Source organism: Corylus avellana, chromosome ca1 (assembly GCF_901000735.1).
Source record: "Corylus avellana chromosome ca1, CavTom2PMs-1.0".
Taxonomy (NCBI): Eukaryota; Viridiplantae; Streptophyta; class Magnoliopsida; order Fagales; family Betulaceae; genus Corylus; species Corylus avellana.
This window is the reverse complement of record NC_081541.1, coordinates 40790519-40815933: the sequence shown is the minus strand read 5'-3', so window position 1 is coordinate 40815933 and position 25415 is coordinate 40790519. Positions and strand designations below refer to the sequence as shown.

At 36.5% G+C, this 25415-nt stretch overlaps 1 protein-coding gene and 1 long non-coding RNA gene across 11 annotated transcripts in view; one reads left to right on the top strand and one right to left on the bottom strand.

Annotated features, from left to right (window-relative positions):
- LOC132187924 (MADS-box transcription factor 14-like) overlaps positions 1 to 25415 on the top strand; it is an 81668-nt gene that overhangs the window by 2025 nt on the left and 54228 nt on the right. For 9 of the 10 annotated variants that reach the window (XR_009440854.1, XM_059602351.1, XM_059602361.1 and 6 more), the window contains exons 2-5: positions 13390 to 13468; positions 16177 to 16257; positions 22350 to 22411; positions 22693 to 22792. Coding sequence is in view for 9 of the 10 variants with exons in the window: in XM_059602351.1 (XP_059458334.1) it covers positions 13390 to 13468; positions 16177 to 16257; positions 22350 to 22411; positions 22693 to 22792 (322 nt within the window). In the remaining variant the exon portion in view is untranslated. The remainder of the gene's footprint in view (positions 1 to 13389; positions 13469 to 16176; positions 16258 to 22349; positions 22412 to 22692; positions 22793 to 25415) is intronic. The other variant, XM_059602364.1, reaches the window with a different exon arrangement.
- Positions 13918 to 24943, bottom strand: LOC132187971 (uncharacterized). The gene is made up of 3 exons (XR_009440857.1): positions 24535 to 24943; positions 23003 to 23076; positions 13918 to 14347 (listed from the first exon to the last, which is right to left on the bottom strand). It is a non-coding gene; the product is annotated as an uncharacterized LOC132187971 (long non-coding RNA).

The following is a 25415-nucleotide window of genomic DNA, read 5'->3' as shown; positions in this document are numbered from 1 at the left end:
TTAGTTTAGATGAACAAACGATTGGCCACAAGGGTGGTTTGGCTACCCCCTATTTGGTCTTTGGGGGTGGTCCGACCACCCCTAAATGGTCTTTGAGGTGACCGAACCATTCTAGTAGCTAAAGGGAGTGATTTGACCACTCCCAACTTGATCTTTAGGGTGGTCGAACCACATCTAGTGACTTGTGGTTGCCAAACTATCCTCTTTGGCCACATGCATCCATAAGGGTGGCCGGTTATCCCTTTGTCTATACAGCGAGAGAGGAAAGCCATTGATGGTGGTGGTAGACTGACAGTGACGGTGTAGTTATGGTGGTCATGGTGAAAGTAGAGTTGGCAGCTGAAAAATGAGAGAAAATTTTGAGTTATAATTTGTATTGATGATGTGGCATGGAATGACTCAGATTAGAGCTATTGCACAATATTGCGTGAGATCTCAATCCGGTGAATAGGTTTGTTATGCCATTCACTTGACAGAATAATTGCAAGAGTATAGTTGCTAAGAGAAGTTATAGTTTGAGAAATTATCTTCTAAGCTTGTCATAGTTAGATAGCGTTGATAACACCCTCTACATAAAAAGGCAACATAAATTGATATTGTCATTTTGATTAGTGTTGTTAAAAGCGCCGGACAGATTCTAGTGGAGGCCTTATGGAGCTAACACAAATAAATATAAAAATAAGAGGAAAAACTAAATTGGCTAAAAACTACGCAGAATTTCAATCCTGATATTAAATTTAGGCCAAATAATTAAGGGCATTTTGGATTGCTGTTCTGAGAGCTTTTTGCTGGAATCCCCGGTGACGAAAGAACCATATAATTAAATTGTGAAATAATGCTGGTATTGTAGAGTATAAGAACTTTCAAATATGTCAATCTCACTAACATTTGATGTTAAAGCCAATGATAATGTAGGGCTTGTGCATCGTTTGGGTTTCTTGCTTGTTGAGAGCCTCTTGTGTATATTGCTTGTGTATTTAGGGGCGCCTTACGCTTTTTAATGAATAACTTTCATTACTTATATATATATATAAAAAAAAAAAGCCAATGATAATGTGCTTCTAGTGGATGATAGTAGTTCCTTTGTAATTGGAGCGTCCCTTCCCCAGTTGGAATGGGAAGAAGGTGCATGGCATGGCATGGATAAAGTCCATATAGACTTGAGCTTCTTTTGGTTGAGTCTTGACCTAGCAGGTAATATAATAGTCATTGAAAAGACTCCTAAAAGAAAAAAATTAAGATAAATATTAAACAAAAAGTTTGATTTCCCCACTCCCCTGCAAGGGCACCAACACCTTCTTTAACACACACACACTATATTACCCCCACCATCATCTTTGTCCTCCCCTGGATATCCACCATCATCTTGATCTTCCTGTAGACATGTTCCTGGGATGCATAACGAACATTTAAACAATATCCAAAAGGACTAATAATAATTGAGATTCTCTGTAATCGATTATATAACTTAGATCGTCCTAGTATATGCTTAATCTAGGACTTAGCATATGTCCATAAAATGCTTTAACAAATTCAATTTGGGATGTCACAATCTTACATAAATTCCTTAAATCCTCATCGAAGCCTGTGTTTTGATGTAATGTCTGAACCATTGAATGTTATTAAGTTGGCTTTCATACCATTTGTGGAAGTCTATAAGGTCTAAGGTTTGAATTCTCTTGGGTTTAAACAATTTCTTGGGATCAGTCCGCCGGCAAAGCCGGAGTATTACCAGATCCATGTAGAAGGGGCGCTTTACACCGGTCCGAAGTGTACCTAACAGGGGTGGGTACATTAAGTGGGTCTGCCTTGAAGGGATTCCTTGTTATCAAAAAGAAAAAGAAAAGGACAATGGTTGCATACTTCCTATTTAGTTGGAGTGCCTTACACTTTTAATGATACCTCGATTATTTATTTAAAAAAAGAAAGACAATTGGATACCAGAAAATGTGATATTAGGTTATGCCGTTGCAATGCAAAGCCTCATCTATAAATAGATTTGGCTATTAATTTGAATCTAGGAAAATATGGGGTTTGAACTCGAGATTTGTTGAAAGAATTAATATAAGGTGAGATTTAAATGGTGACATGAGAAAGGATGGTAAGAGAATATTGAGGTGGGCATAAGAAAGAAATGACTCAAAAAGTTGGAATACTAGGTCTTGCAATTGCAATGGTATATGAAAGGCTGAAAATTTTATAATTTAATTTCTAATTAAAAAAAGTTATTTCTTAAAAGGACCTAATTCGTTATATATTAGCAATAATAGTGTTGGGGGATAAGAAAAAGTCATAATATTAAACAACCTCGTCTTTAAATAGGTTTGCTTTGTCTTGATTTTAGAGTAGAAAGAACAAATTTTTGAAGATTTGGAAATAAACATGATTACCGTCTTTGCACCATATTGACAGGAGCTAAGCATTATAGTGTCATTCATTTGAGTGGGCGGGCCTTACAATTGAACCACATGATTTCTCTCCTTTAACTTGGAATAACATATGAAGGATATAGATGAGAGGTTAACTAGAAAACATAGTAAATTACCTATGAGCAAGGTTGTAGAGTCGGGTTCTTCCAAGTTAAGAAAAATGTTTAGTGTTTTGAAAAGTGTTTTAGTGCTTGAAAGGCGGAACCTCGCTTTCAAAGGTATTTTTCACTTGCATTCAAAAACTGAGCATGTGTTTTCAAAACATTCTTATATGAAGGTGGAGAAGTTTTTGAGAAGTGTTTTGTGTTTTATTTTCTAAAATGTGTTTAGTGTTTTGAGAAGTGTTTTCAAAAACGAAAACTGAAAAGTGTTTTTTTGTGGGAGCTACATGTAAAACTTTGTTTGAAAAGTTTTTTTATTGTTTAAATAGCGAAATCACTTTCAGAAAGGTATTACCAAACATTGTGATACTTGAGGACTAGGAATAGATGATGAAACTTCAATCGGGAAAAACTTATGTTTAAGGGCAAGGAATGTACATGAAATTTGGATAAAGTGGACAAATCAATATTGGAGGATAAGGATTGATGATGGTTCTTGAAAGAGGACTAGTCAAAGTCACTATTGGAGCTTCCTAAAATCACTTAAATAGTCGAGTCTTACCAACTAAGGAACTAATATGGAACTTAACACTATGTAACACATTCACAATCCACTCATCTAATGTGACCCTCACTTAAATTTTTGGTGTCTTTGTCAGGGCTCATGTTACATCATAGTACCCCAATGCTACATGATGTATTGATGTTACTAGGTTGTGTTAGAATTAGCAAAAAATGCAAGAAAATATTAACAAAAAAGCAGCAACAAGAATCAAGACTCAATTTTACGTGATTTGACAAGATTGCATACATCCACAAGTGTTGAAAAACAAATGTTTCTCTTTGGAAAATACAATGAACCTATCTCCTTTTTTCTTATGGAACTTCAAACTACCGATAGGATACAATATGCGCATATAAGCCTATTGCATGAGTAGGGGTCTATATTGAATGCGTATACAATATGCCTATTGCATGAGTAGGGGTATATAAGCCTATTGCATGCATATACAATATGCATCTTATTCTGAATTTATAGACTTATGCACTTCTTTATCTACGGAGTAGGGGTCTCTTGTATACTCCCTGTGTACATGGGTTGCACCCCTCTGCGCATTGCTTGAATATACATTATTTATATATAAAAAAAAGAAGCCTATTGCATGAGCTTTATTTATAAGCAAAAATAATCCTCTCATAAGGAAATTGGGATTCATGAAGAGAGAAAGAATAGGTCTCATAATCTTAAGAGGATACATGATCCTACCAAAGTTTTATTTTTTATTTTTATGACGAGAAAGCTCTCTAAGGCAAAGTCACTTCGTGTACCCACTTCTGTTGAATAGACTTCGGAACCGTGCAAATCGCTCCCTCTACACGAATCGGGTAATAATCCAGCTTCGCTGGTGGGCTAGCCCTAAGAAATTGTTTGCACCCAAAGGGATTCGAACCTTAAACCTAATGAAAATGCTATCAAGACCAATGCCCTTACCACTTTAGCCAACCTCTTGGGTAATCCTACCAAAAGGTTTTTTTTTTTTTTTTGATAAGTAATGTAATCATATTAGGGGTTTTGGGTTTTTTGGGCTGGGTCATCTTGGATTGTGTTTTGGGTTTTGAGGGCTGATGTTGGGTTATTGTGGCTTTTGTTTTGGGTTCTCTTTTAGGGTTTTCTGTTTGGCTGGGGCTTCTTGGGTTGTGTTTTGGGTTTTTAGGGCTGGTGTTGGGTTATTGTGGGCTTTTGTTTTGGGTTCTCTTTTAGGGTTTTCTGTTTGGCTGGGGCTTCTTGTTGGGTTTTTTGGGTTGGGTCATCTTGGGCTGTGTTTTCGGGCTTGTGTTAGGCTACCTATGTATACTTTCTTGTGTACTTAGAGGCGCTTTGCGCTTTTTTTGGATATATACAACACTGCGTATCAAAAAAAAGTAATGTAATCATATCAAAGAGCGTAGAGGGGCGCAAGCACAACCATAATACACATAAAATATACAAGAGAACGCCTAAGAAAAAGAAGAAAAAAGAACAAGAAAATCATTAAAAGTATTCACTAAGGGAGCTTAAAACGTAGCAGTCCAAGAAAAAAAAAGGGAAGAAAAGAAAAAAGACTTGAGCTCCTCCAACGTCCTTTCTTGGTTCTTGAGAGTTCTAACTAATAGATTAAGAAGGGTTGTGAAGAAGATTATCTCAAAGCCTTAGAATGCTTTTGTAATGGGTAGGCAAATTCTGGATTCAATTCTCATAGCTAGTGAATGTTTGGATCGTCGAAACAAGTGTGGCAAACAAGGGGTGCTTTGCAAATTGGATATTGAGAAGGCCTATGATCACATCAACTGGAAGTTCTTATTGTATATGTTGAGAAGGTGCGGCTTTGGGGAGAAAAGGTGTTCTTGGATAGAGCACTGCATCTCTTCGTTGCGTTTCTCCATCTTGGTCAATGGCACTTTGTCTGGTTTCTGTAGTAGCTCTCGTGGGTTGAGGCAGGGTGATCCTTTGTCTCCTCTTCTTTTTGCAGTTGTTATGGAGGTTTTGAGTAAAATGATTACTGCTACTATCGAACATGGGTCTTCTGCTTCTCTGTGGGTTCTAGGCCCTCCAATATGGTTAATATTTCTCACTTATTGTTCGCAGATAATACTTTGGTTTTTTGTGGGGCCAACCCTGACCATCTTCACCATCTGTGTGTTTTAATTGTATGTTTGGAAGTTGTTTCTGGGTTAAAGGTTAATTTGGCCAAGTTAGTTTTGGTTCCCGTGGGTAATGTGGAAAATGTGGATGGGCTGCTGGCAACCCTTGAAGTGGGGCCAACCCTTGAAGTGTCTTGGTTTTCCGCTGGGGGCTTGTTACAAGGCTAAGTCTATTTGGGCTGGCATTGTGGAAAAGATTGAGTGTCGGTTGGCTAGTTGGAAAATGTTGTATTTGTCTAAGAGTGGTAGGGTTACCCATATTAAGAGCACTCTCTCCAACTTACTTACGTACTTCTTGTCTCTTTTCCCCATTCATGCTGGAGTGGCAAATCGCATAAAGAAGCTCCAACAAGATTTTCTATGGGGAGGGACAAGTGAAGATTTTTAATATCACCTGGTTATCTGGACCAAAGTTTGCTCTTCTATTTCTGAGGGAGGATTGTTGATTCAAAACTTGAAGTTGTTCAATACGGCCCTTTTAGGAAAGTGGTTGTTCGGTTATGTGCATGAGAGAGAGGCATGGTGGAAAGTTGTTGTAGACACTAAATTTGGTAGTGCTTGGGGCGGGTGGTATTCTATTGATCCCCCGGGACGCATGGGGTGGGGCTTGGGAAGAATATTAGGAAGGGGTGGAGGTTGTTTTGTAGCCATACCAAACTTGAGCTTGGAGATGGGTCCAAGATCAAATTTTGGGATGATGTGTGGTGCGTAAGGATGACCCTCAAGGAAGCTTTCCCGGATTTATATAACATTTCTCTTGGATGCGTCTGTTGCAGTTTATTTGGACTCCTCTAGTGGATTACTTCAATGGAATGTTAGCTTTATTCGTGCGGCTCATGATTGGGAGGTGGAGGTTTTGGCTTCCTTTTGCACTTTGTTGTATTCCTCTAGAGTGAGAAGGGAAGGGGAGTGGAAATTTTAGTATGTCCATTATGGAGCAAAAATTTTAACTTTTTAGTATGGGACAAGGTTGTGAAGGAGAGTTCTCTCTGGCCGTCACTGGAAGCAAGTTGTAACCGGAAGTAGTTGAGTTTGTTTTCTGTTAGCATTAGCGATGGGTTACTTGGGTTTCTTTTACGTGGAATCTAAATCATTTGAGATTCAGTCTGATGTGAATGGAGGCGTTCAAATGGTTGAACAAAGTAGAAGGGTCTCTAGATCAGTGATCATGGCTTGGCAGACCATGTTTTGGCTATTGATTGCATGGGATTTTCTTACTACAGGCGAGACGGTACGTGAAAATTGGAGAACGTTTCGCTTCGGTGGCTTTGCATATGTGATGCAGAGAAGAAACAATTCTTAGGGAAACTTCTTGGAGTTATCTGAATATAGAGGTAGAGGGCGAAGAAGTTTTGTGATCATTCTTGAGGGTAATGACGGGAAGGGCTAGGTGGACTGCATCATCCCAAATCACGCACATATCAAACACTCTTAATGATATGAGTAATGCTATCAAACATAGTGTTGGACGTTTGTGACTTGAACATCAAGCCAATGGATCTCACTTACTATTCTTTATGGTTTAGGAGTATGTTGGTGTTCTTTTGTCAATTTGTACAGAGTTTCAGGCTTACAAAAGCATGTTTTCGGTCCTTCTGATTTTTGCAGCAAAGAAGAGTATTGCTTAACTTCTTTTCTTTTGTTTGCGGGATCGCATAAGAGAAAACGTCTTTGTTTCTTGTCGGAGGCGCCGCAACAAGAGAAAGTTGAGTGTGAGAAAAATAGAGAGAGACCAATTGCCGCTTGTTTCCATGCAAAGAAAAGTTTGTCATTTTGTTTTCTTCTTTGGGGAAGAATCTCTTTTATGTGTCAATGAGTTTATTCACAATCGCCTTTATTTGTGGACATACCTCACATTGAGGGAACCACATAAATTCTGGTGTTCTTATGTGTAATTGCTGTGTTAATTACCTTAACTATGATCTTTTGTACAACAAGTGATATCAGAGCTAAGTTTGGTATTCAAATTGAAGATTATGGTAAATATGGCAAGCACCAAGTATGAAGTTGAGAAGTTCAATAGTAATAACAATTTCTCTCTTTATCAAAGAAAGATGAAAGATCTTTTGATTAAGCATGTAGCATACAAGGCATTATCAGGAAAGGCCAAGAAACCCCAACAGACAGACGGTTGTGAGTGGGAAGAAATGGATGCCAAAGCGGCCACTGCAACCCGTATTAATTTGTTAGATGAAGTTATTTATAATGTGATTGATGAAGAGAAGGCATAAACAATTTAGTAGAAATTAGAGTTTGTATATGGCAAAAGAATTTGATGAATAAGTTGTACGTGAAGAAGCAGTTATATGGATTACAGATGGAGGAAAATATGGATCAACTTGAGCACCTCAACAAGTTTAACATGTCGAATACATAATTGTTAAACTTTAGAGTGAAGATTGAGGAAGAAGATAAAGTGATACTTTTGTTGGCATCATTTTCCTATTCATATGATCTCCTGGTTACAACATTATTGTATGGGAAAGACTCTTTGGAGTTGGAAGAGGTGACTGAAACTCTCTTGTCACATGAGACGAGAAGAATACATGTCAATGATTAGGTTGATGGGCTTGTGGCAAGGTTTTAGCCAATGTGCAAAAAGAGTAAGTCTAAGTGGAAGAATGACGAAAGTAGGTAATCTTAAAGGATGAAGAATCATGGTCAGATGCAAAAGATGTGGAGTGTTATTATTGTCATAAGAAATGACACTATAGATGATTTTGCAGGGTGTTGAAAAAAGATTTTGAAGATGAAAAGAATCAGAAAAGTTTCGCGGACTTGGTCAATGTTGTCAATGATGAGTCCAATGACAATTAGGTTAGTGTAGATTTTCTCTCTCAGTTTCCTTAAGTACATATTCTCTCATAGACTCTTGAGTTTTGAATTCTGCTTGCTCATATTATATGTTTCCGAATATGTAGTGGTTTGACACGTTTAAATCCAATAATGTTGGTATTGTTCTAATGGGTAGTGATGCTAGGTAATCCATTGGAATATGTACCATAAAATTTAGGTAAGCCATTGTGAGGACACTTAATAATGTTAGATATATTCCAGACTTTGTACTGAGAGACTCCAGACATTTGTAAAATATTTTAGGCTTCTATGCTCGTTTTGCTTAGTTATTCTTTAACCTTGTTTATAAAGTAAATGTTATCTTCTATAGATAACATACTTGAAGAGTTCTATTAATTATGAGGGGTCCAACTGTGGTAAAGGCAAGAAGGTGTAGGGTTCCTTGTGGGTTTTTGGGTTTCGTGTCTGTTTTGGGTTGCTTTGTTGGTTTTGGGTTTTCCTTTGTTTTTCTTGCTTTTGTTCTTTTACTTGGTGTCCTTGTGTATACTTCCAGTATACTTAGGGGCGCATCACGCTTTTTTATAATATGCGCTTGATTACCTATCAAAGAAAGGTAAATGTTATCTTCTAACCTTGAAACAACTTAAAAATACATAAGAAACACCAATTTTTATTTCATGTTGTTCATCCCACAAAAATTTGAAATATCATCACCATAAAGCATATGACCAATTGATGAAGACAATTGTACTTCCACTTGAAAACATAACTACTTAGGCCTTTGCCGTAACTTGTAACTAGGTGTGATAACCCAAAATTGTAATAGTTAAGTCTCACATTGGACAAGTGGATTATAAAGGTGTGTCTATACATCGTCTCACATTGGTGGTATACTAGATGAGACTGGATTGTATTAATGACTTTAGGGTGTTTTAATTATAACTTAACTAGTACATTTCGGGTATAAAACAAATTTGAGTAGTGCTTCCTTATGACGTGACAAATGATATCAAAGCCAATCTAGTAACACCATATGGTGCTGGGGTACTACAGTGTGACGTGAACCCTAACAAAGACGTCACAAATTTGAGTGGAGATTTTGATACCCTAGATTATGACACTTAAGTCCCACATTTGAGGTATAAAACATATATGACTAGTGCTTCCCTATGATGTGACAAATGGTATTGGAGTCCAATAACACCATATAGTGTTGGGGCACTACAGTTTGATGTGGACTATGAAAAAGATGTCATGAATTTGAATGGAGGGGATTTTGATACCTTGGATTGTGAAACTTAAGTCCCACATTGGATTGATGAATTATAAAAGCATTTATGTGCTAAGTCCCACATTGATTGTGTATTAAATAGGGTTGGGCTATACAAGTGATTCTAGGGTATTTCAATTGAATATTGACTACTTTTTTTGGAATTATGCTGATAATCTGTGAATAAGTTGATTGATTCAATTATGTTCATAAACTTCAAAGCACCAAATATCTAAATTACTTTGACTTAGTTCAATCGCTTAGCTTCCAATCTGTAATTTGGTGAATCTGGACTCAAATAATCTAGTTCGTTTTTCAAAAGAATGAAGCAGCTTTATAGTTATGCTTTGGGTTTAAATACATTATCGAGCAATTACTGTGTCGCACAATGAATGTATATTAATCTTTTCTTCTGGTGACAGGCCTCTAGAGTTTGGCTAAATTCACTTAAATTTGGTCATCTTGCAAAAGGGGCTGCATGATGGAAAATGGCTATTTGTCTACCACCTAAGAACTCCAGCATGAGATAGTTCCTTCTTTATTTTGGTTATATGGAAGTTCTTGTATTAAACTAGAAATACCAAAAAAAAGAGAGGCTTGTTTTCTTTTCCTATATTATTATAATCACATTTGCAGGTTTTTCTTATTTTTTCTGTTTTGATGTCTTTTTTGTATACTCCGTGTATGCTTAGGGTGTCTTACGCTTTTTTTATAATATTCCTTTGATTACCATTAAAAAAAAAAAAATCTCATTCCTTGAAGTTCCACCCCTATGTGATTATTGAAACTAAAAGAAGTTATTGTTTCAAACAAATAAATCAACTAGTCCTTGCCTAGAAAAACAAAGGTATGTTTATTAATGTGTTCTTTTTTTCTTGAGGGGGGAGGTGTTTTTTGTTTGAAAAAATGTTATGATGTGACATAAATGTGACAATAGTTTGTGTTTTGAAGAGTGTTTTCGGTTGTTTGTTAATATCTTTGACTTAAGAATAGAAAACAAAGTTGTTGTGAAACATGTTTTTCCCCGAACTACTAAAAAGTCCACTTAAAGTTTCACAAAAATTGTAAGAACAAAATGTGATGAATAAACTTTAAGAAACTATAGTCCCATGTACTACAACCGTTTTTTCATTTACGCATCCAAACTCTAAAAGTGACACTAGGGCCCCCCATACTACCATCATGTGTCAAATTAAACACTTGTGTGTTTTTCTTTCCAAAATACTCTTGAAATTATTAAAAACATAAAAAATAACCATTTGAAAATAATATTAAGGGGGCAAATACGAAAAGGGCCACCTCTTTTCGTATTTTCGGTTGTTCTTTCTTTTTTGTTTAATGTTTTTAATAATTGTTTTTTTTTTTTTCCCAAGTAGTTATTTTTTAATAGAGTAATGCTAGATATTATACTATTATCTTACAATTGTTTAACAATGTTAACGTGGCACCCCATATCAACCACTAGATCTTTTTTATTTAAGAAGGATTAATTCAAGGGTTAGTTGGTAGTGCCACATCAGCCTTGTTGGATGAATGTTTGATATAATTATAGTATTTAGTATTTCTCTTTTTAATAACGGTAAGGGTATTTAGGGAAGAAAATTTTATGTCCTAGTTTGAGGCTTATTTAAGCATAGAGGTTGCCTACTAATTAGGCATATGGAAAATGAATTATTATCTAAATTTTAGATAGAAACCTTCAAAATCACCTTACATATGTAAAATGCATTTGAGCTATAGTTCTTCTCCAATTTTGGAGAATTGTAGCACAATTTATTTATTTAGTTTTTAATTCATCTCTCTTTCTTGAATAAAGACAAAGTATTTAAATGTTATAGAAAAAAGAATGGATTAATAGATAATCAGATATTTAAAAAGTCTTTTAACTAAAATAGAAAAAAAGTAGCCATAATTAGCTATTTCAAATAGAAATTTAGAAAAATCGGATAAACTAGTGGCTAGAACTCATGATACTACCCGTATTGTAGGGAAGGTGTCATTTAAGTTAAAACTCATTGACTGCATAAAATATCTTAATATTATATTTTTCTTTAAAGAATAAAAATCTAATAAAATCAGAACACCAAAATAATAATAATAATATTGAACTGAACCCCATTGAGGGCATAAGCTATTCTAATATTATCTTTGTATTTATTTATTTTTTAAATAGGACCGGAAGACAAGAAAATATTTATTATTGCAAATTTAATGCGTTCGATATATATATAATGGAATATAAAAAATAAAAAGAAAAATTAATAGCAATTTTTCACTGCTAGTGAGTTTAGATTTGCGTGGTTTCTTTGAGTCGGTTAAATTCTTATCCCTTGGCTTAGAAAAAGAGTTCGCTATCACCTATAGCCTCTTTCACTATGATATGATATCATCAATGTTTCAATATCTACTCTGTTTTTGGAGGCATGGCTATGTTATTGCAAAGTTGAAGAGTTTCCAAATTTAAAGAATCCTTCATCCTTTTGGGTAATTTACGTCACTGCAACAAGAGACAAGTAGAACTTGGAAAATAAAAGAATTTCATGGTTTTATTGGAGGGAGTGGTAAACTGATGTTGCTTATAAAGTGTTTATAACGCTGTACGTTTGATGGTAGTTTTGAAAAAGTGTTTGGATGTGATATACACGTGAGAAGTGCTTTTTTTTTTTTTTGGTGGGGTCTACATTTAAAAGTGTTTTGAATTGATTGATAAAGATTTTGAGAAAAATGTGTTTTTTGTTTAGAAAATAAAAAATTTTTGTTTTTCCTTAAAAAGTGTTTTTCCTTATATGTTTGAGAATAGTTTTGAAAAGTGATTTTTTGTTTTGGTTTGAAAAAGTGTTTTGATGTGATATAAAGGTGAGAAGGGGTTACGCTCTCTTTTTATAATTCCCGTGTATATGGGTTGTGCCCCTCTACGCTTTTGTTTTATATCATCATTTCTTATAAAAAAAAAAAAAAAAAAAAGAAAAAAAGGTGAGAAGGGTTTTTTTTTTTTTTGGATTTACATCTAGAAAATCTTGTGTTTTAAATTGATTGTGAATGATTTTGAGAAAAGTGTGTTTTTGGTTTAGAAGACAAATGTGTTTTCAAAACCATCACCGAACAAGGCCAAATCAGAAGCAATACAAACAAGTAATTGGAGGAAGTAGTAAGCTTTTATTGCTTGGTTTTCAGGTCTTAATAATGGTTTGGGCGCTATAGTTAATAGAAATCTATGTGCTATGCTGCTTCATGGAATATATACCATCTTGAAAAAGACGCTTGCCATGGACTCAAGTAAGAAATGAGGTTGAAAATAGGAGGTCTTGGCAATGAAATAGTGGCGTACATTTAGATCAAAACTAAGGCTATTAAAAACAGAAATAGTGGCTTAGCTTACGTTCCAAATCCAAATTTCTGCAGAGTTGGATGCTCAGTTAAGTCAGTTGTGTGTAGATTCTGAAAATGGAATATACGTTGCAATGCAAAAGTCCTTGCCTTGCAACAAAGGCCATTCTCTGCAAGCATATTCTTAGAGGTCTCTTTGGCGCAATAACTTTTAAAGAATCAGACAGGACTTCACTTTTTTAACATGAAGAGTGCAATATTGCAAAATCTAGCTAAATGGCTGCTTCTTCTGAAGAGAGTAGAAGCATTCTCATTGTCTATACCCCGATTGTTATTGAAACTTTCGAGGGTGCAGTGCACGGGTCCGAGATTTACTTTCCAGGGGTGGGTCCGAAGGGCCCTACCCTGTCGAGGTTCCCCGTCATTAAAAAAAAAAAAAAAAAAAGTTATTGTACCTATTAGTGACCTCAACCCCCTCTCATTTTCTTCATCTCCTTTGTTGGTGTTTTTCTGTTCTATTTTGTCTTGTTTTGGTGCACTGGTATTATGCGAGTTGATTGTATCAGCACGAGGATATCCTATAGCACAAAAGGATCCTCACGTATATGTATTCACTACATAGTTCAATGCTTTAGTGAACTTATTAGCAAAGTATTCAAGTGAAAATTCTAATTGTTCAAATAGAACCAAATCACCTTGTTTATTTGAGTTTTGTTGTTCTGTTTAAGTTTTATAATATAATGTTTTTGACATTCTGCAACGCTATATGTTCCTGGTGCTACAGTCTAGAAGAAATTCTTGAGCGTTACAGGATACATGCAGAAGAAGAAGCTGCTGTTCGTAAGAGAGCTGAACAAGAAAAGGTTAGCCAAAATTTTCATCTTTTTCGAGGTGTAGATCTGTGACTGTAGATTTATAGTACTCATAAGATTTTGTATAATGACAGAAGACCAATAGTAGCCATAATATTATCCATCTTTTTAGAGGTGTCCAATTCTAGCCAAGCAAATTGAAACTTCAGCTCTGACCAGAATATAACACAGGGCACTGGACCAGCATATATAGATATGCAATGGTTTGGTGAAAGAAGACTCCGCACTTTGCTCTTCTTTTCTAATTAAATGAGCCTTTCCCAATAATGTTGAGTCAACAACAGATTCTTTGCTAATTAAATGAGGCCATTGAATTCAGACAAAAATAAAAATACTGAGCTCATTGAAACATGATCATTTCCTATATGTTGTGGAATAGATCACAATTACAATAAATAATACAAAACAATCACATGCAAGAACACTAAAATTTACTTGATTCCTTCAATGTGAGGTATGTCCGATTCACTAACCAAAGATGGAGTACAATATTGTAGAGAAAAAAATCACTCAAATCCAAAATCCACGACACCCAAATATCACTCTCGCAAGAGAAAGAATTATCTTTTACACAATTCTCTAGTCTTAACACAAGAGAGAGAATGAGAAAAGAAGAAAAATTTTCAGCTCATGCCAAAATACCTTATTATGCAATATTTCAAGAAGCCCTCAAACCCTACAAGCACGCCAACCTGAAACCCACAAAACACGTAAAGTTCTCTGACCTGAAATCCACATGAAGCACTCAACGCTACTGCACATAAGCTTTGCCTTTCCCACGCCTAGAGGACACGCATGCAGTGTGGAAACATCCCAAAAATCGTCTCCCTGAGCCCACACCACCATCTCCGAAGACGGACTAAAGCCTACCTGCAACTTTGAGATTGAATCAAACCAGTCAACATAGTTTAGTCATAACACCACGCTTTTTTACTAGTTCAGCTGGCCACAACGTACTAATCTGTCACTGATCGACATTGAATATTTCGGAGGTAGGAGACGGTGAACAATGTACTAATCTATCACTGATCGACATTGATCGATGGTGGTCGAGTAATGTGCTGACTAATCTATTGACACTCGGGACTGATCTACGACACTGGTCAGAATGCAAAAATTTGAGAGTTAAGTACTAGGACTATGGCTATCTCTCAGGAAATCCTACTAATGATAAGATATCTTGTTGATGAAGAAATCAGAGTGTTTGAAGGAGATTTTGAGGAGAAATATTACGACCAAGGAGAGTAAACTCACATGAAAGTCTATACAATGATTTTTCAGCATGCTTCTTTTGATATAAAATGTGCATCTTTGTGCTATCATAAAATGCTTTGTGATTTAATGTTGTGAACCTTGAGTTTTTAACTAAAGCTAATAATTTTGTAAAATGAATAATTGTGTGACCCTCAATGTTATTTTAAATGCATGGAAAATGAAATGATAATGTACTCGTGTGACATAGCCACCTTTGTTAAATAATGTGAAAGGAATATGTGGCATGAGCATACTAGACTATACTGACTAACTCTAGGGCTAGTTATGTGAGGAGTGAGTATTACCCTGGATCGGAGGGTGATTGTGATCGACACAAACAGCCACGGGGTGGAGGTTACACCTTGCAGCATCACTAGTTGAGTGAATCACTTGGGGTCGGATTTGGTCGATCAACTAGCTATGTACCTCGCCATGGGCACCGGAGTTGTGCCATATGTCGTGGACATGCAAACCTTCCCGTGAAGGTAATGCTATTTTAAATGCATGGAAAATGAAATGATAATGTACTTGTGTGACATAGCCACCTTTGTTAAATAATGTGAAAGGAATATGTGGCATGAGCATACTAGACTATACTGACTAACTCTAGGGCTAGTTATGTGAGGAGTGAGTATTACCCTGGATCGGAGGGTGATTGTGATCGACACAAACAGCCACGGGGTGGAGGGTACACCTTGCAACATCACTAGTTGAGTGAATCACTTGGGGTCGGATTTGGTCGATCAACTAGCTATGTACCTCGCCATGGGCACCGGAGTTGTGCCATATGTCGTGGACATGCAAACCTTCCCATGAAGGTGAAAGGGCATGGATAGGCCATAGTGAGGAGAGTTGTGACATGTAATATAATTATATATTATGTATACTTATGCGTTAGCATGATTTTCTACCCTTCCACATTGAGAAATACTGTTGCATGTGTAATTTTACTCCGTTTCAAAACGATTGGGTTCACCACATAATTGTGTTTGACCACATTACCGTTTCAATCCTTTCCATCTATAAAACAATATGTTTTACAGAGAAGCCTGTACTAGGAATTGAGCAAGGAACATCTCAAGATAGATGCGGTTGCTTGACGCGATATTATCGAACCTATATAGCCTAAGGGCTTGCCACTCATAGTAATTAGTGCCTTTGGGTGAAGATTACAAACTTAATGAATTAAGATGATTTTGTGTATTAAGATATAACTTATACTTTGCGGTAGTGATAAATATTGATGTGATTAGTAGATGCTCTAGTTGTAATAATTAATGTTGATGGTTACAAAGAAAAATAAATAAATATTTAAATTATGCTTTAATCTTGATTATGGTTTAGTGGTGACACTTCGAGTTAATTATCAGTTAATTAATTTCAGGGGCGTTACAATACTTCTCTGGTACTTTTTGATCATGTTTCTCTCTGCCTTTTTAATGCAGCATGGCGTAGTGGATGACAAAGACAAACAATCACAAGAATTACAACTCTTCCCAAAACTGAGATCAAATCATGGAATTGAGGTAAAACAGATAAAGAAACAACTCCTTGAGTATTCCTTGCTGAAATCCAACGAATAATAATAAAAAATTGCTACATTAGTTGTCCATAACATGTATTTATAGTAAATAGACTCCCAAACTTAATAAGACATTGAAAGAAAGTCAGTTTAACCAATTTTACATTACTCGTCTAGACGGGCATCCTTACTCGTTTGGACGAGTACGCGATAACATGATAAAACCCTAAAAATCAATATCAATCCGAACAGGATTCCGACTGAGCTATCGAACATTTGCTATAGTTTGATTTCTCATTCGGACCCATAGCAAACGACCAATCGAACGAAGCATTCTGGATCTTCCCTTGACTCCACTTGTTAGGACTTGTTTTGAACATCACTCCAAGCGAGGTACACTAGTTCTTCTGCAAAAGCCTTCCTAACATTGTTCGGATGCCAATGTCTATACCTGTTTTCTACATAAATTCGAACGCAGTCTAGTTTACATCACTTTAAGTACATAATAATACTCTTATTGGTAATGTGAATCTCTAAAAAAATGTTCATCATCACTCGTGTATGGGTAAACTTTAATCATCAAACTCCATCTCCACAACTTGTTTCCCTTTCTGGTTGGCAGTTGATACTTCCATCTTCACTTTTTCTTAGCATATAAGCCTCATTAAATACTACATTTCTGCTAACCAATTTCTTCTTTGAAATGGGATCTCATAGCCTATCATCCTTAAAACCGATCTTAAAGCTCTTGATAGGGTGGAGGAAGAGAGAGGTTTATCTCCGGAAGAGGTTGAAAGGAAAAGGGTGCTTGCAAGAGAGTTAGAATCCTCCCTCCTTCAAAAAGAAATCAGTTGGAGGCAAAAATCTAGGATCCATTGGTTGAAAGAGGGTGATAAGTGTACGAAATTCTTCCATCGGATTGCTAATGCCAACCGAAGACAGAATTATATTGAGTCTTTGAACATTAATGGCACTACTACTTCTGATCAAGAGGCTATTAGTAATCATATCACTTGTTTTTATGAGTCGCTGTTCACGGAGACTCTTAGTTGGAGACTGAGGTTGGATAATCTTCATTTTGACATGTTGGAGGTGGATGAGTCTTCTAGTCTGGAAGCTCCTTTCGAGGAAAGGGAGGTGTCAGAGGTCGTCAAAAAAATGGATAGGGACAAGGCTCCCGGCCAGGATGGCTTTTCTATGGCTTTTTTTCAGGATTGTTGGGATGTGATAAAACTAGACATCATGGCTGTTTTTGTGGAGTTCCATGATCGAGGTAAATTTGAAAAAAGTTTGAATGCTACGTTTATTGCTCTTATTCCGAAGTCTCATGGGGCATCCGCTGAAGGACTTTCGTCCAATCAGCCTTGTGGGGGGACCTACAAGATTATTGCAAAGATTTTAGCCAATAGAATGAGGAGAGTTGTGAATCGGGTCATCTCCAACCCGCAGAATGCCTTCGGCAAAGGTAGACATATTTTGGATTCGGTTCTTATCGCCAATGAATGCCTGGACAGCCGAATCAGATCTGGGGACCTCGGCCTCTTGTGTAAGTTGGATATGGAAAAGGCTTATGATCGCATGAACTAGAAGTTTTACTCTACTTGTTAAGAATGTGCGGTTTTGGTGAGAAATGGTGCTTATGGATTGAGCATTGTATCTCGTCGGTGCGGTTCTCAGTTTTGATCAATGGCTCTTCTTCCGGTTTCTTTGAGAGTTCGTGTGGGGTGAGACAAGGCAATCCTCTTTTGCCTTTTTTGTTCATTATGGTCATGGAGGTGTTCAGCAGGATGATTAATGCTTCTATTAGTAGGGGCTTCATCAATGGTTTCTATGTGGGTGCTAGAGAGTCTGAGCGGGTAATTGTTTTTCACCTTCTTTTCGCTGATGATACACTTGTTTTTTGTGGGACTGTTCCTGACCAAGTCAGATTTATTAAAGCCCTCGTTATTGGCTTCGAGGCGGTCTCAGGGTTAAAAGTAAACCGGACCAAATCTGTTTTGGTCCCAGTTGGAGGTTCGGTTGAGACGGGTGAGTTGGCTGGTATTCTGGTTTGTGGCACCAGTTCTTTGCCTTTGAAGTATCTAAGTCTTACTTCGGGCTTCGTTCAAGCTTTTGGTTATTTGGGATGACATGTTGGAAAAGATTGATAGAAGGTTGGCCCCTTGGAAGCGCTTGTATCTGTCCAAGGGGGCGAGGCTCACTCTCATCAAGAGCACCTTATCCAATTTTCTCACCTATTTTCTGTCTCTTTTCCCCATCCTTACTTCTGTGGCGAATCGTATTGAGAAGATTCAACGGGATTTTTTTTTTGGGGGGGGGGGCCTCAACAACGAACCTAAGTTCCACTTGGTTAGATGGCAGGTTTGTTCTCCGATTTCTGAGGGTGACCTAGGGATTCGGAGTCTGCGTCTTTTTAATCAAGCTCTTTTGGGGAAATGGTTGTGGAGATTTGCCAATGAGGAAGAAGCTTGGTGGAGAAGTATCTTGGTGGCAAAGTATGAGGTGTATTGGGGTGGTTGGCGCTCTAAAGTTCCTCGTGGAACACATGGGGTTGGGTTATGGAAACACATTTGTAAGGGGTGGAGGTCGTTTTAGTGCCACTTTAGATTTGATCCTGGCTTGGGGGTGAAAGTCAAATTTTGGGAGGATATTTGGTGTGGCGAGATGTCCCTCAAGGATGCTTTTCCTGGTCTTTTCAATATTGCTATTAATAAGGATGCTTCCATTGCGGATATCAGGGAGTGTTTAAATGGTATGGTTCACTGGAATGTTACCTTTGCTTGTAGAATTCATGATTAGGAGGAGATGGACCTTAGCCTCCCTTTTCTTGCTCTTGTATTCGTTTTCGATGCATGGGGAAGGGGAGGACCGGATGTGGTGGATCCCGTCAAGAAAAGGGAAGTTTGAGGTTCGCTCTTTTTATAGGATGCTTGTCTTTAAAGAGTCCAACCATTTCCCTTGGAAAAGTATTTGGCACACCAAGGCTCCTTCAAGAGTGGCGTTTTTTGCTTGGTCGGCCGTCCTTGGGAAATCTCTCACCTTAGATAATGTTCGGAAGAGAGGTATTGTTGTGATTAATTGATGTTGTATGTGTGAATCAGATGGGGAGTCTGTGGATCATCTCTTTCTTCATTGTGGGGTTGCGTGCAAGTTGTGGGATGTTATCTTCTCTTTTGTTTCAACATGTGTTGGGTTATGCCTAGAAGCATTAAGGAGATGTTCGCTAGTTGGTGGTCGGGCGGTAAATCCCGTAGTGCTGTGGTGTGGAAGGAAATGAATTCGAGATGCTTCGAGGATTTGTTGAGGAACCTTGAGGACCTTGTTCATTTCTTTTTGTACACGCTTTTCACTTGGACTGCAGGCTGGCTTGCTCCTTTAGTGATCAATTTTCCTGATTTTCTCTTTATGTTCTCTTCTTCTTTCTCCCTAGCTTAGTCATTCTCTTGTATACTTCCTGTGTACTTGGGTTGCACCCCTCTACGCTCTTTTAATGCATCATTACTTGTCAAAAAAAAAAAAAAAAAAAAACAATCTCAATGTGATGTGTGACTTGAAATCAATCAAGTCTTGTAGTGTGGGGCCTAGCAACTTTGCTTGTCTCATTTGATTTGGTTTTTGAAGTTGTAGCCGATTCTCAATCTTGTTCAAGTTGGACTTGGAGTCTTTTGTTATAACTGACTTCAAGTTTTATAAAAGGCTTCAAATAGCCACCCAACAAGAACGTGAAAGAGAAGAGAAAAGGGTAGCCACATTCTTGTTTTGTTTGACGCCCAAAACTCAAGTTTTCTCACTGTTTTGTTGTGTCACACAGCATTAAGAGAGTTGGAGAAAGTTCTCTTTTGTCAAAATTCTCTTTTGTATGAGAGTGAATTTTGGGTGTATTGAAGCATTAGGTTTTGAGTGATTTTTTCTCTACTAGTGTTTGGACTCCATCTTTTGATAGTGAATTTCTCATGGTTGTCTTTGTTTGTGAACGTAAGTTTGTTAAGCTGAACTAGGTACATCTTTGCGTCTTGTGTGACTTTTTTATTTAATTATGTTCTTTTTTTGTTTCTTTGAGATCCTGAGATTACTTTGTCACAACACCATAAATCTCAAAACTAAGAAATATACACTTTATAGATTTTGGATCTAATTTTGACCGCTCTGCACTTGGCAAATAACCGTATGCAGGTCGCCAAAGAGAGAAGTTGTTCTCACCATTGAACTTTTCCACTTCATACTTGGTACTTGTTATATTTACCGTAATCATCGATTAGAATATCGAACCTTAGCTCTAATACAAATTATTGTGCAATTGACCACAATTACGATAAATAATACAAAACAATCATATGCAAGAACATCAAAATTTACGTGGTTCACCCAATTTGAGGTTCGTCCATGAGTGGAGGCAATCACAAAGAAATTCAGTAACCAAAGGAGTACAAAATTACAGTGAAGAAAAATCACTTAAACTCACAATATAATACACCCAAATCCTTTTTGTTATTTTTGATAAGTAATAATCATGTTTTATTAACACCCAAATCTTACTCTCACACAAGACACAGAATTTTTCTTTGAGACAATCATCTAATCTTAACACATAAAAGAGAACATGAGAACAGAAGAAAAATATGCAATTCACGCCAAAATACCTTGTTATGCAGCAGCTCAAATTCTCTCTCGTTTTCTCCCTTTTCCTCTTGTGCTGCTTCCTTTTAGTGGGTAAACAAAACCAAATTTTTTCTTCTCACTTCTTTAGTGTGCGGGAAGCTTTCTTCATTTACTCTTCTTTCACACATAACAATGAGTCATACTTCATACATTTATGTATACTAGTAGTCAGTTAAAAGAAGGCTACCTTAATGCAATTAATGCTTCCAATGACAACTTTTTCCTTCACATAAAAGAAGACCACTTCTTTAGGAGAAGAAAAACACCCACATGACTTGATGGGTTTAAGTCACATCAACACTATGAAATCTGGATCATTATATCCTTTATCATTCATCCAACAAACTTCTTTTCCCAGACTACAACGATGCTATGTTGACTATATTAGAGCATCTCCAGTAGAATAGGCAAATGATCCATAATAACTAAATTTGACTTTAATGAGCTATTTTTTGTGTCCAACAGAGTAGCTACTTTAACATTTTTCTTATACTGTGAATAATAAATAGGCTCTTTTGCCTATTCACTATTTACACTACAAAAGATTTTTATTATCTTCTCTCTTCCTTTATTTCTTTGACTCTCTCTCTCCCCCACTTTCTTTCACACTCTCACACACAAAAGAATATTTAAAGAAAATAGAAAGTAGAATAAAGAATCTGTTGGAGTGTGTATAGAAAAATGAATAGCAAAAGTAGAAATTTGTACTTTTTCAATAGTTATTTTGGCTACTCCTGTTGGAGATACTCCTAGAGGTTTTATTTTCTCTAAAAGACTTAACATTATGCCTCATGTGAGGACAAAGCTGGATATGGTACTAGCCTAATGGGAAAAGGAACACGGCATTGTCAATGCTGCTAGGATGATCACAATCATGAAGAGGACAATTTCCCTTTCCGAAGCATGGAAAAATAGATTGCTTTAATGATGGGTCTCAATCAGAGTCGCACAATAGAATAGAATTGTATTTAGGATAAAACTCCACTTTGGGTAGGAGTTGGAAGTACATACACAAGACAATAGAAATTCTCGACCTCATAACATAACACAAAGACCCTTAAATACTCTACTACTAACAGTTACCTAAACCACTACCACTTCTCTCACACTATAACAAATCTTACACCACAACACGTAACTGCCCATACTAAATAACCTCCCAGTAGTTAAGTAAACTTCTACTAACCCCTATTATAAGATAACACTAACTCCATTAATCAAGTCACGTTCTATCATTTGCCCTTCATGGGTAATTAACTTATGTGGCCTATCATTTAATCCCATTTCTGTCCTAATTAGCATGATACAAACTATTTGCTGTGTTACATGAGTTTGCTGATCATCTGTGGTTATTAACTTCTAAATGTCATCCTAGTATATTTGATGATTAATTTTATGAAATTCTTCTCTTATTCAGTTTTTTGTCTTGCCATGCAGATGAATCTTGCTGAGTGTACTGATCTTCAGACAAGTGGTAACCCACTGCAAATGATTCAAAGGTACATCTTTGAGGTCCATATACATGAGTTGCAAGTGACACAGAGGAAGTAAATGACTCATGTAACAGGGAAAACTGCAGGTTCATCTTTTACATGATTCAAAGGCCACATCTTGAAGATCAGTTTCCGTTGTTACATGATATTTTCTCAAACTATATGATCCTCTCTTAACATGCTATCTGCACAAACTCTTGTCCATCAGTTGCATAAAATCTTTGGGACCTATGTAGACTTGCCTCAATGGACCTGCTAATGCACCTCTATTTTTGTGCTTTTGGCAGCCACCTTGACACACAAAACATTGACCAGAAAAGCATGACAGAACTCACACAACTAGAGAAAGAAATGGATGCCATATTAAGACAAATCAGATTGAGAAAGGTAATTCTTACAAGCTACCTGTTATTTCCTTTTTCTTTTTTCAGTAGCAATATTAGAGTTAAATAGTTAAAAACCGTGATCAGTGACAAGCTGTAGCCATGAGGTGTCATCTAATCATTAGTCAAAATTCTTGAACACAAATACAATGGAAATTAGATTTGTTATAAAGTTGTGTTCTCATGTGTAAAAATAAATATGAAAGATGTTAACCTGATCTTGTAAGAAATTATCCAGCATGTGGTAGATGGTCATGGGCTGTTAGTTTGGAAATGCATCAACTGTTCCTGAATGGGAAATGTTGAAAAGCTTAACAGAAAATGAAACTAGATGGCAGGGAATTACTCCCAAAAGAATTGAAAAATGCTTAGGTTACTACAGCTTTTTACTACAGCTTTTACTTCAATTCTCTGACAAATTCAAGTGGCAATATCTTAATGGTGGAAAAATTAAGGCAAAAAATTTGACAAGTAAATTTAATTGTTTAGTGGCTGAAGTGGTAAGCGTTATATGGATTCTCACGTCAGTTTGTAAGGGACTTATAGTAAAAGTTGCAGTACTCCTAGCAACGCTCAAAAGAATTAAGAGAAGCATTAATGAATTTAAACGTTGGGAACATCATACATCAACATGATTGAAAATCAGGCAGATTCTTTGCATTTCATTTGAGATGATAAACAGCTATAGTGTACAACCTAGTTTAAACTGAAATTTCTGTGAAAGTGTTTTGGTTCAACTCACCAAACAGAGTCATTGAATTCTTATTTATAAACTCTGTTCATTTACATTTGCGGAAGATAAGTTACATTGATACAATTGTACTCTTGAAGATAACGTAAGAAGACAAGAAGTTGTTGTAAATGCAGGAGCCATTTCTCATCTGTTGGAATTATCACCAGAAATCTTGGTTGATGTCTGGTTTAGTTCATGATGGTTAACAAAAAGAAGTGAAAAAGGCAAATAATCTTTAGAGGTGAGCGCAGATGAACAAAAAAACTATTACTGAAAATATTCTTGTTGTTTCCATAAATCATATTAACACCGCTTTTGGTTAGTGGTGTCTAATACCGGCATTGAGAACATATGATGGTGGGTGTCTACTACCAGTACCTTAACACAAAAAAAAATTATGGTATTGAGAACATATGATGTGGTGGGTATCTAATACCGGTACCTTAACCAACTGCAAGTGTCTGTGCAGAGTAGAGTATTCATGGTCTTTAGAGGATTTCACAACAGGAGAGTGTTTAGTCTCCTTGAAACTAACATAAGATGTTGCACATTAGTGTTGTTTACTAAACTTGATTTAGTAATATTCATTTCTAATTTATTCTAGATTTATGGAGTTAAAGGGTCTTACATGTATTTGGTCTAAAAGTAAAGGGAATAAGGGAATAATTGTTTTAGAAGTTACATGAGATTTTTCATGCATGTGAGTTATTTGGGATTTATTTTTATGTGGGAGTTACATATGATGTAAACGAGGGATTTGAATTCTGGAAGACTAGAAGCATCCATTGTAGCTCATAAATACCCATCTTTCTTAGAATATTGATTGCGTTTTAGCCTGCTTGATTTCCAACACATAGTCCCGCTGAGTTTTAATTTTCAGTGCCATAAGAAATGAAGAGTCAACGTATGCATATAAAATTTTCTTAATTGAGAAAAGGAACCACTTTTGCAGAAGAAGTAAGAATATACAACGAAATCACTTGTATGGAAAAGAAGAGATGGGCACTGTTTACCTGCAGGTATGAAGTCCTGGGGTGCCAATTTGAAAATGGTCACAAGAAACCGAAGATATTCTTGATCTTCTTTTTCTCCTTTTTCTTCTTCTTCTATTTCCCCTCCCCCCCAGCACATCTAATGGATTCGTACAAAATTGACTTTATCTTCTAGCCTTCTTTGTCGCCGGCATAGTCACGTTATAAAAGGACCTTTTCTATAGTGCGAGAAAACAGAGTGCGATCTTTTCTTTTCCTCTTGGCACTGCACCGCAAGAGAGGAGAGTAAAGAAGCCAAAGCAGTGAAAGAGAAACATAGAGAGGTCAGCTGCGTTTTGTTGTAGCAAAAGAAATGTTTGTATTTTTGTTTTCTTTTTTGAAGAAAATCTCGAAAGCAAGTGATATTGGGCTTTGGGTTCTAAGTAATTTTCTCTGCACTTTGACGTACTTCGTATTGAGAGAATCATGTAAATCTTAATGTTATTGTGAGTGATTATTTTATCTTATTTATCATAATTAGAGTTAAGGTCCAGTATTCAGATTGACGATTATGGTAAATATGAAGTGGAGAAGTTCAATGGGATGAACAATTTTTTTTGGGGAGAGAATGATGAAAAATCTTTTGATTTAGCAAGGAGTCTACAAGCCTTTATTGAGAAAGGCGAAGAAACCTTAGAAGGTGGACAATAATTAGTGGAAAGAGATTGATGTGAAGGTTGCCAATGTGCTCTGTTTTAATTTGTAAATGATGTCATTTATAGTGTGATTGATAACTTGTATTCGCACTTGATGCGTGGGGTAGGGGATGATCGAATGTGGTGGATTTCTTCTCGCAAAGGTAATTTTGAGGTTAGATCTTTTTACAGGATCCTTGCTTCTAAAGATCCCTCGCCTTCCTTTGG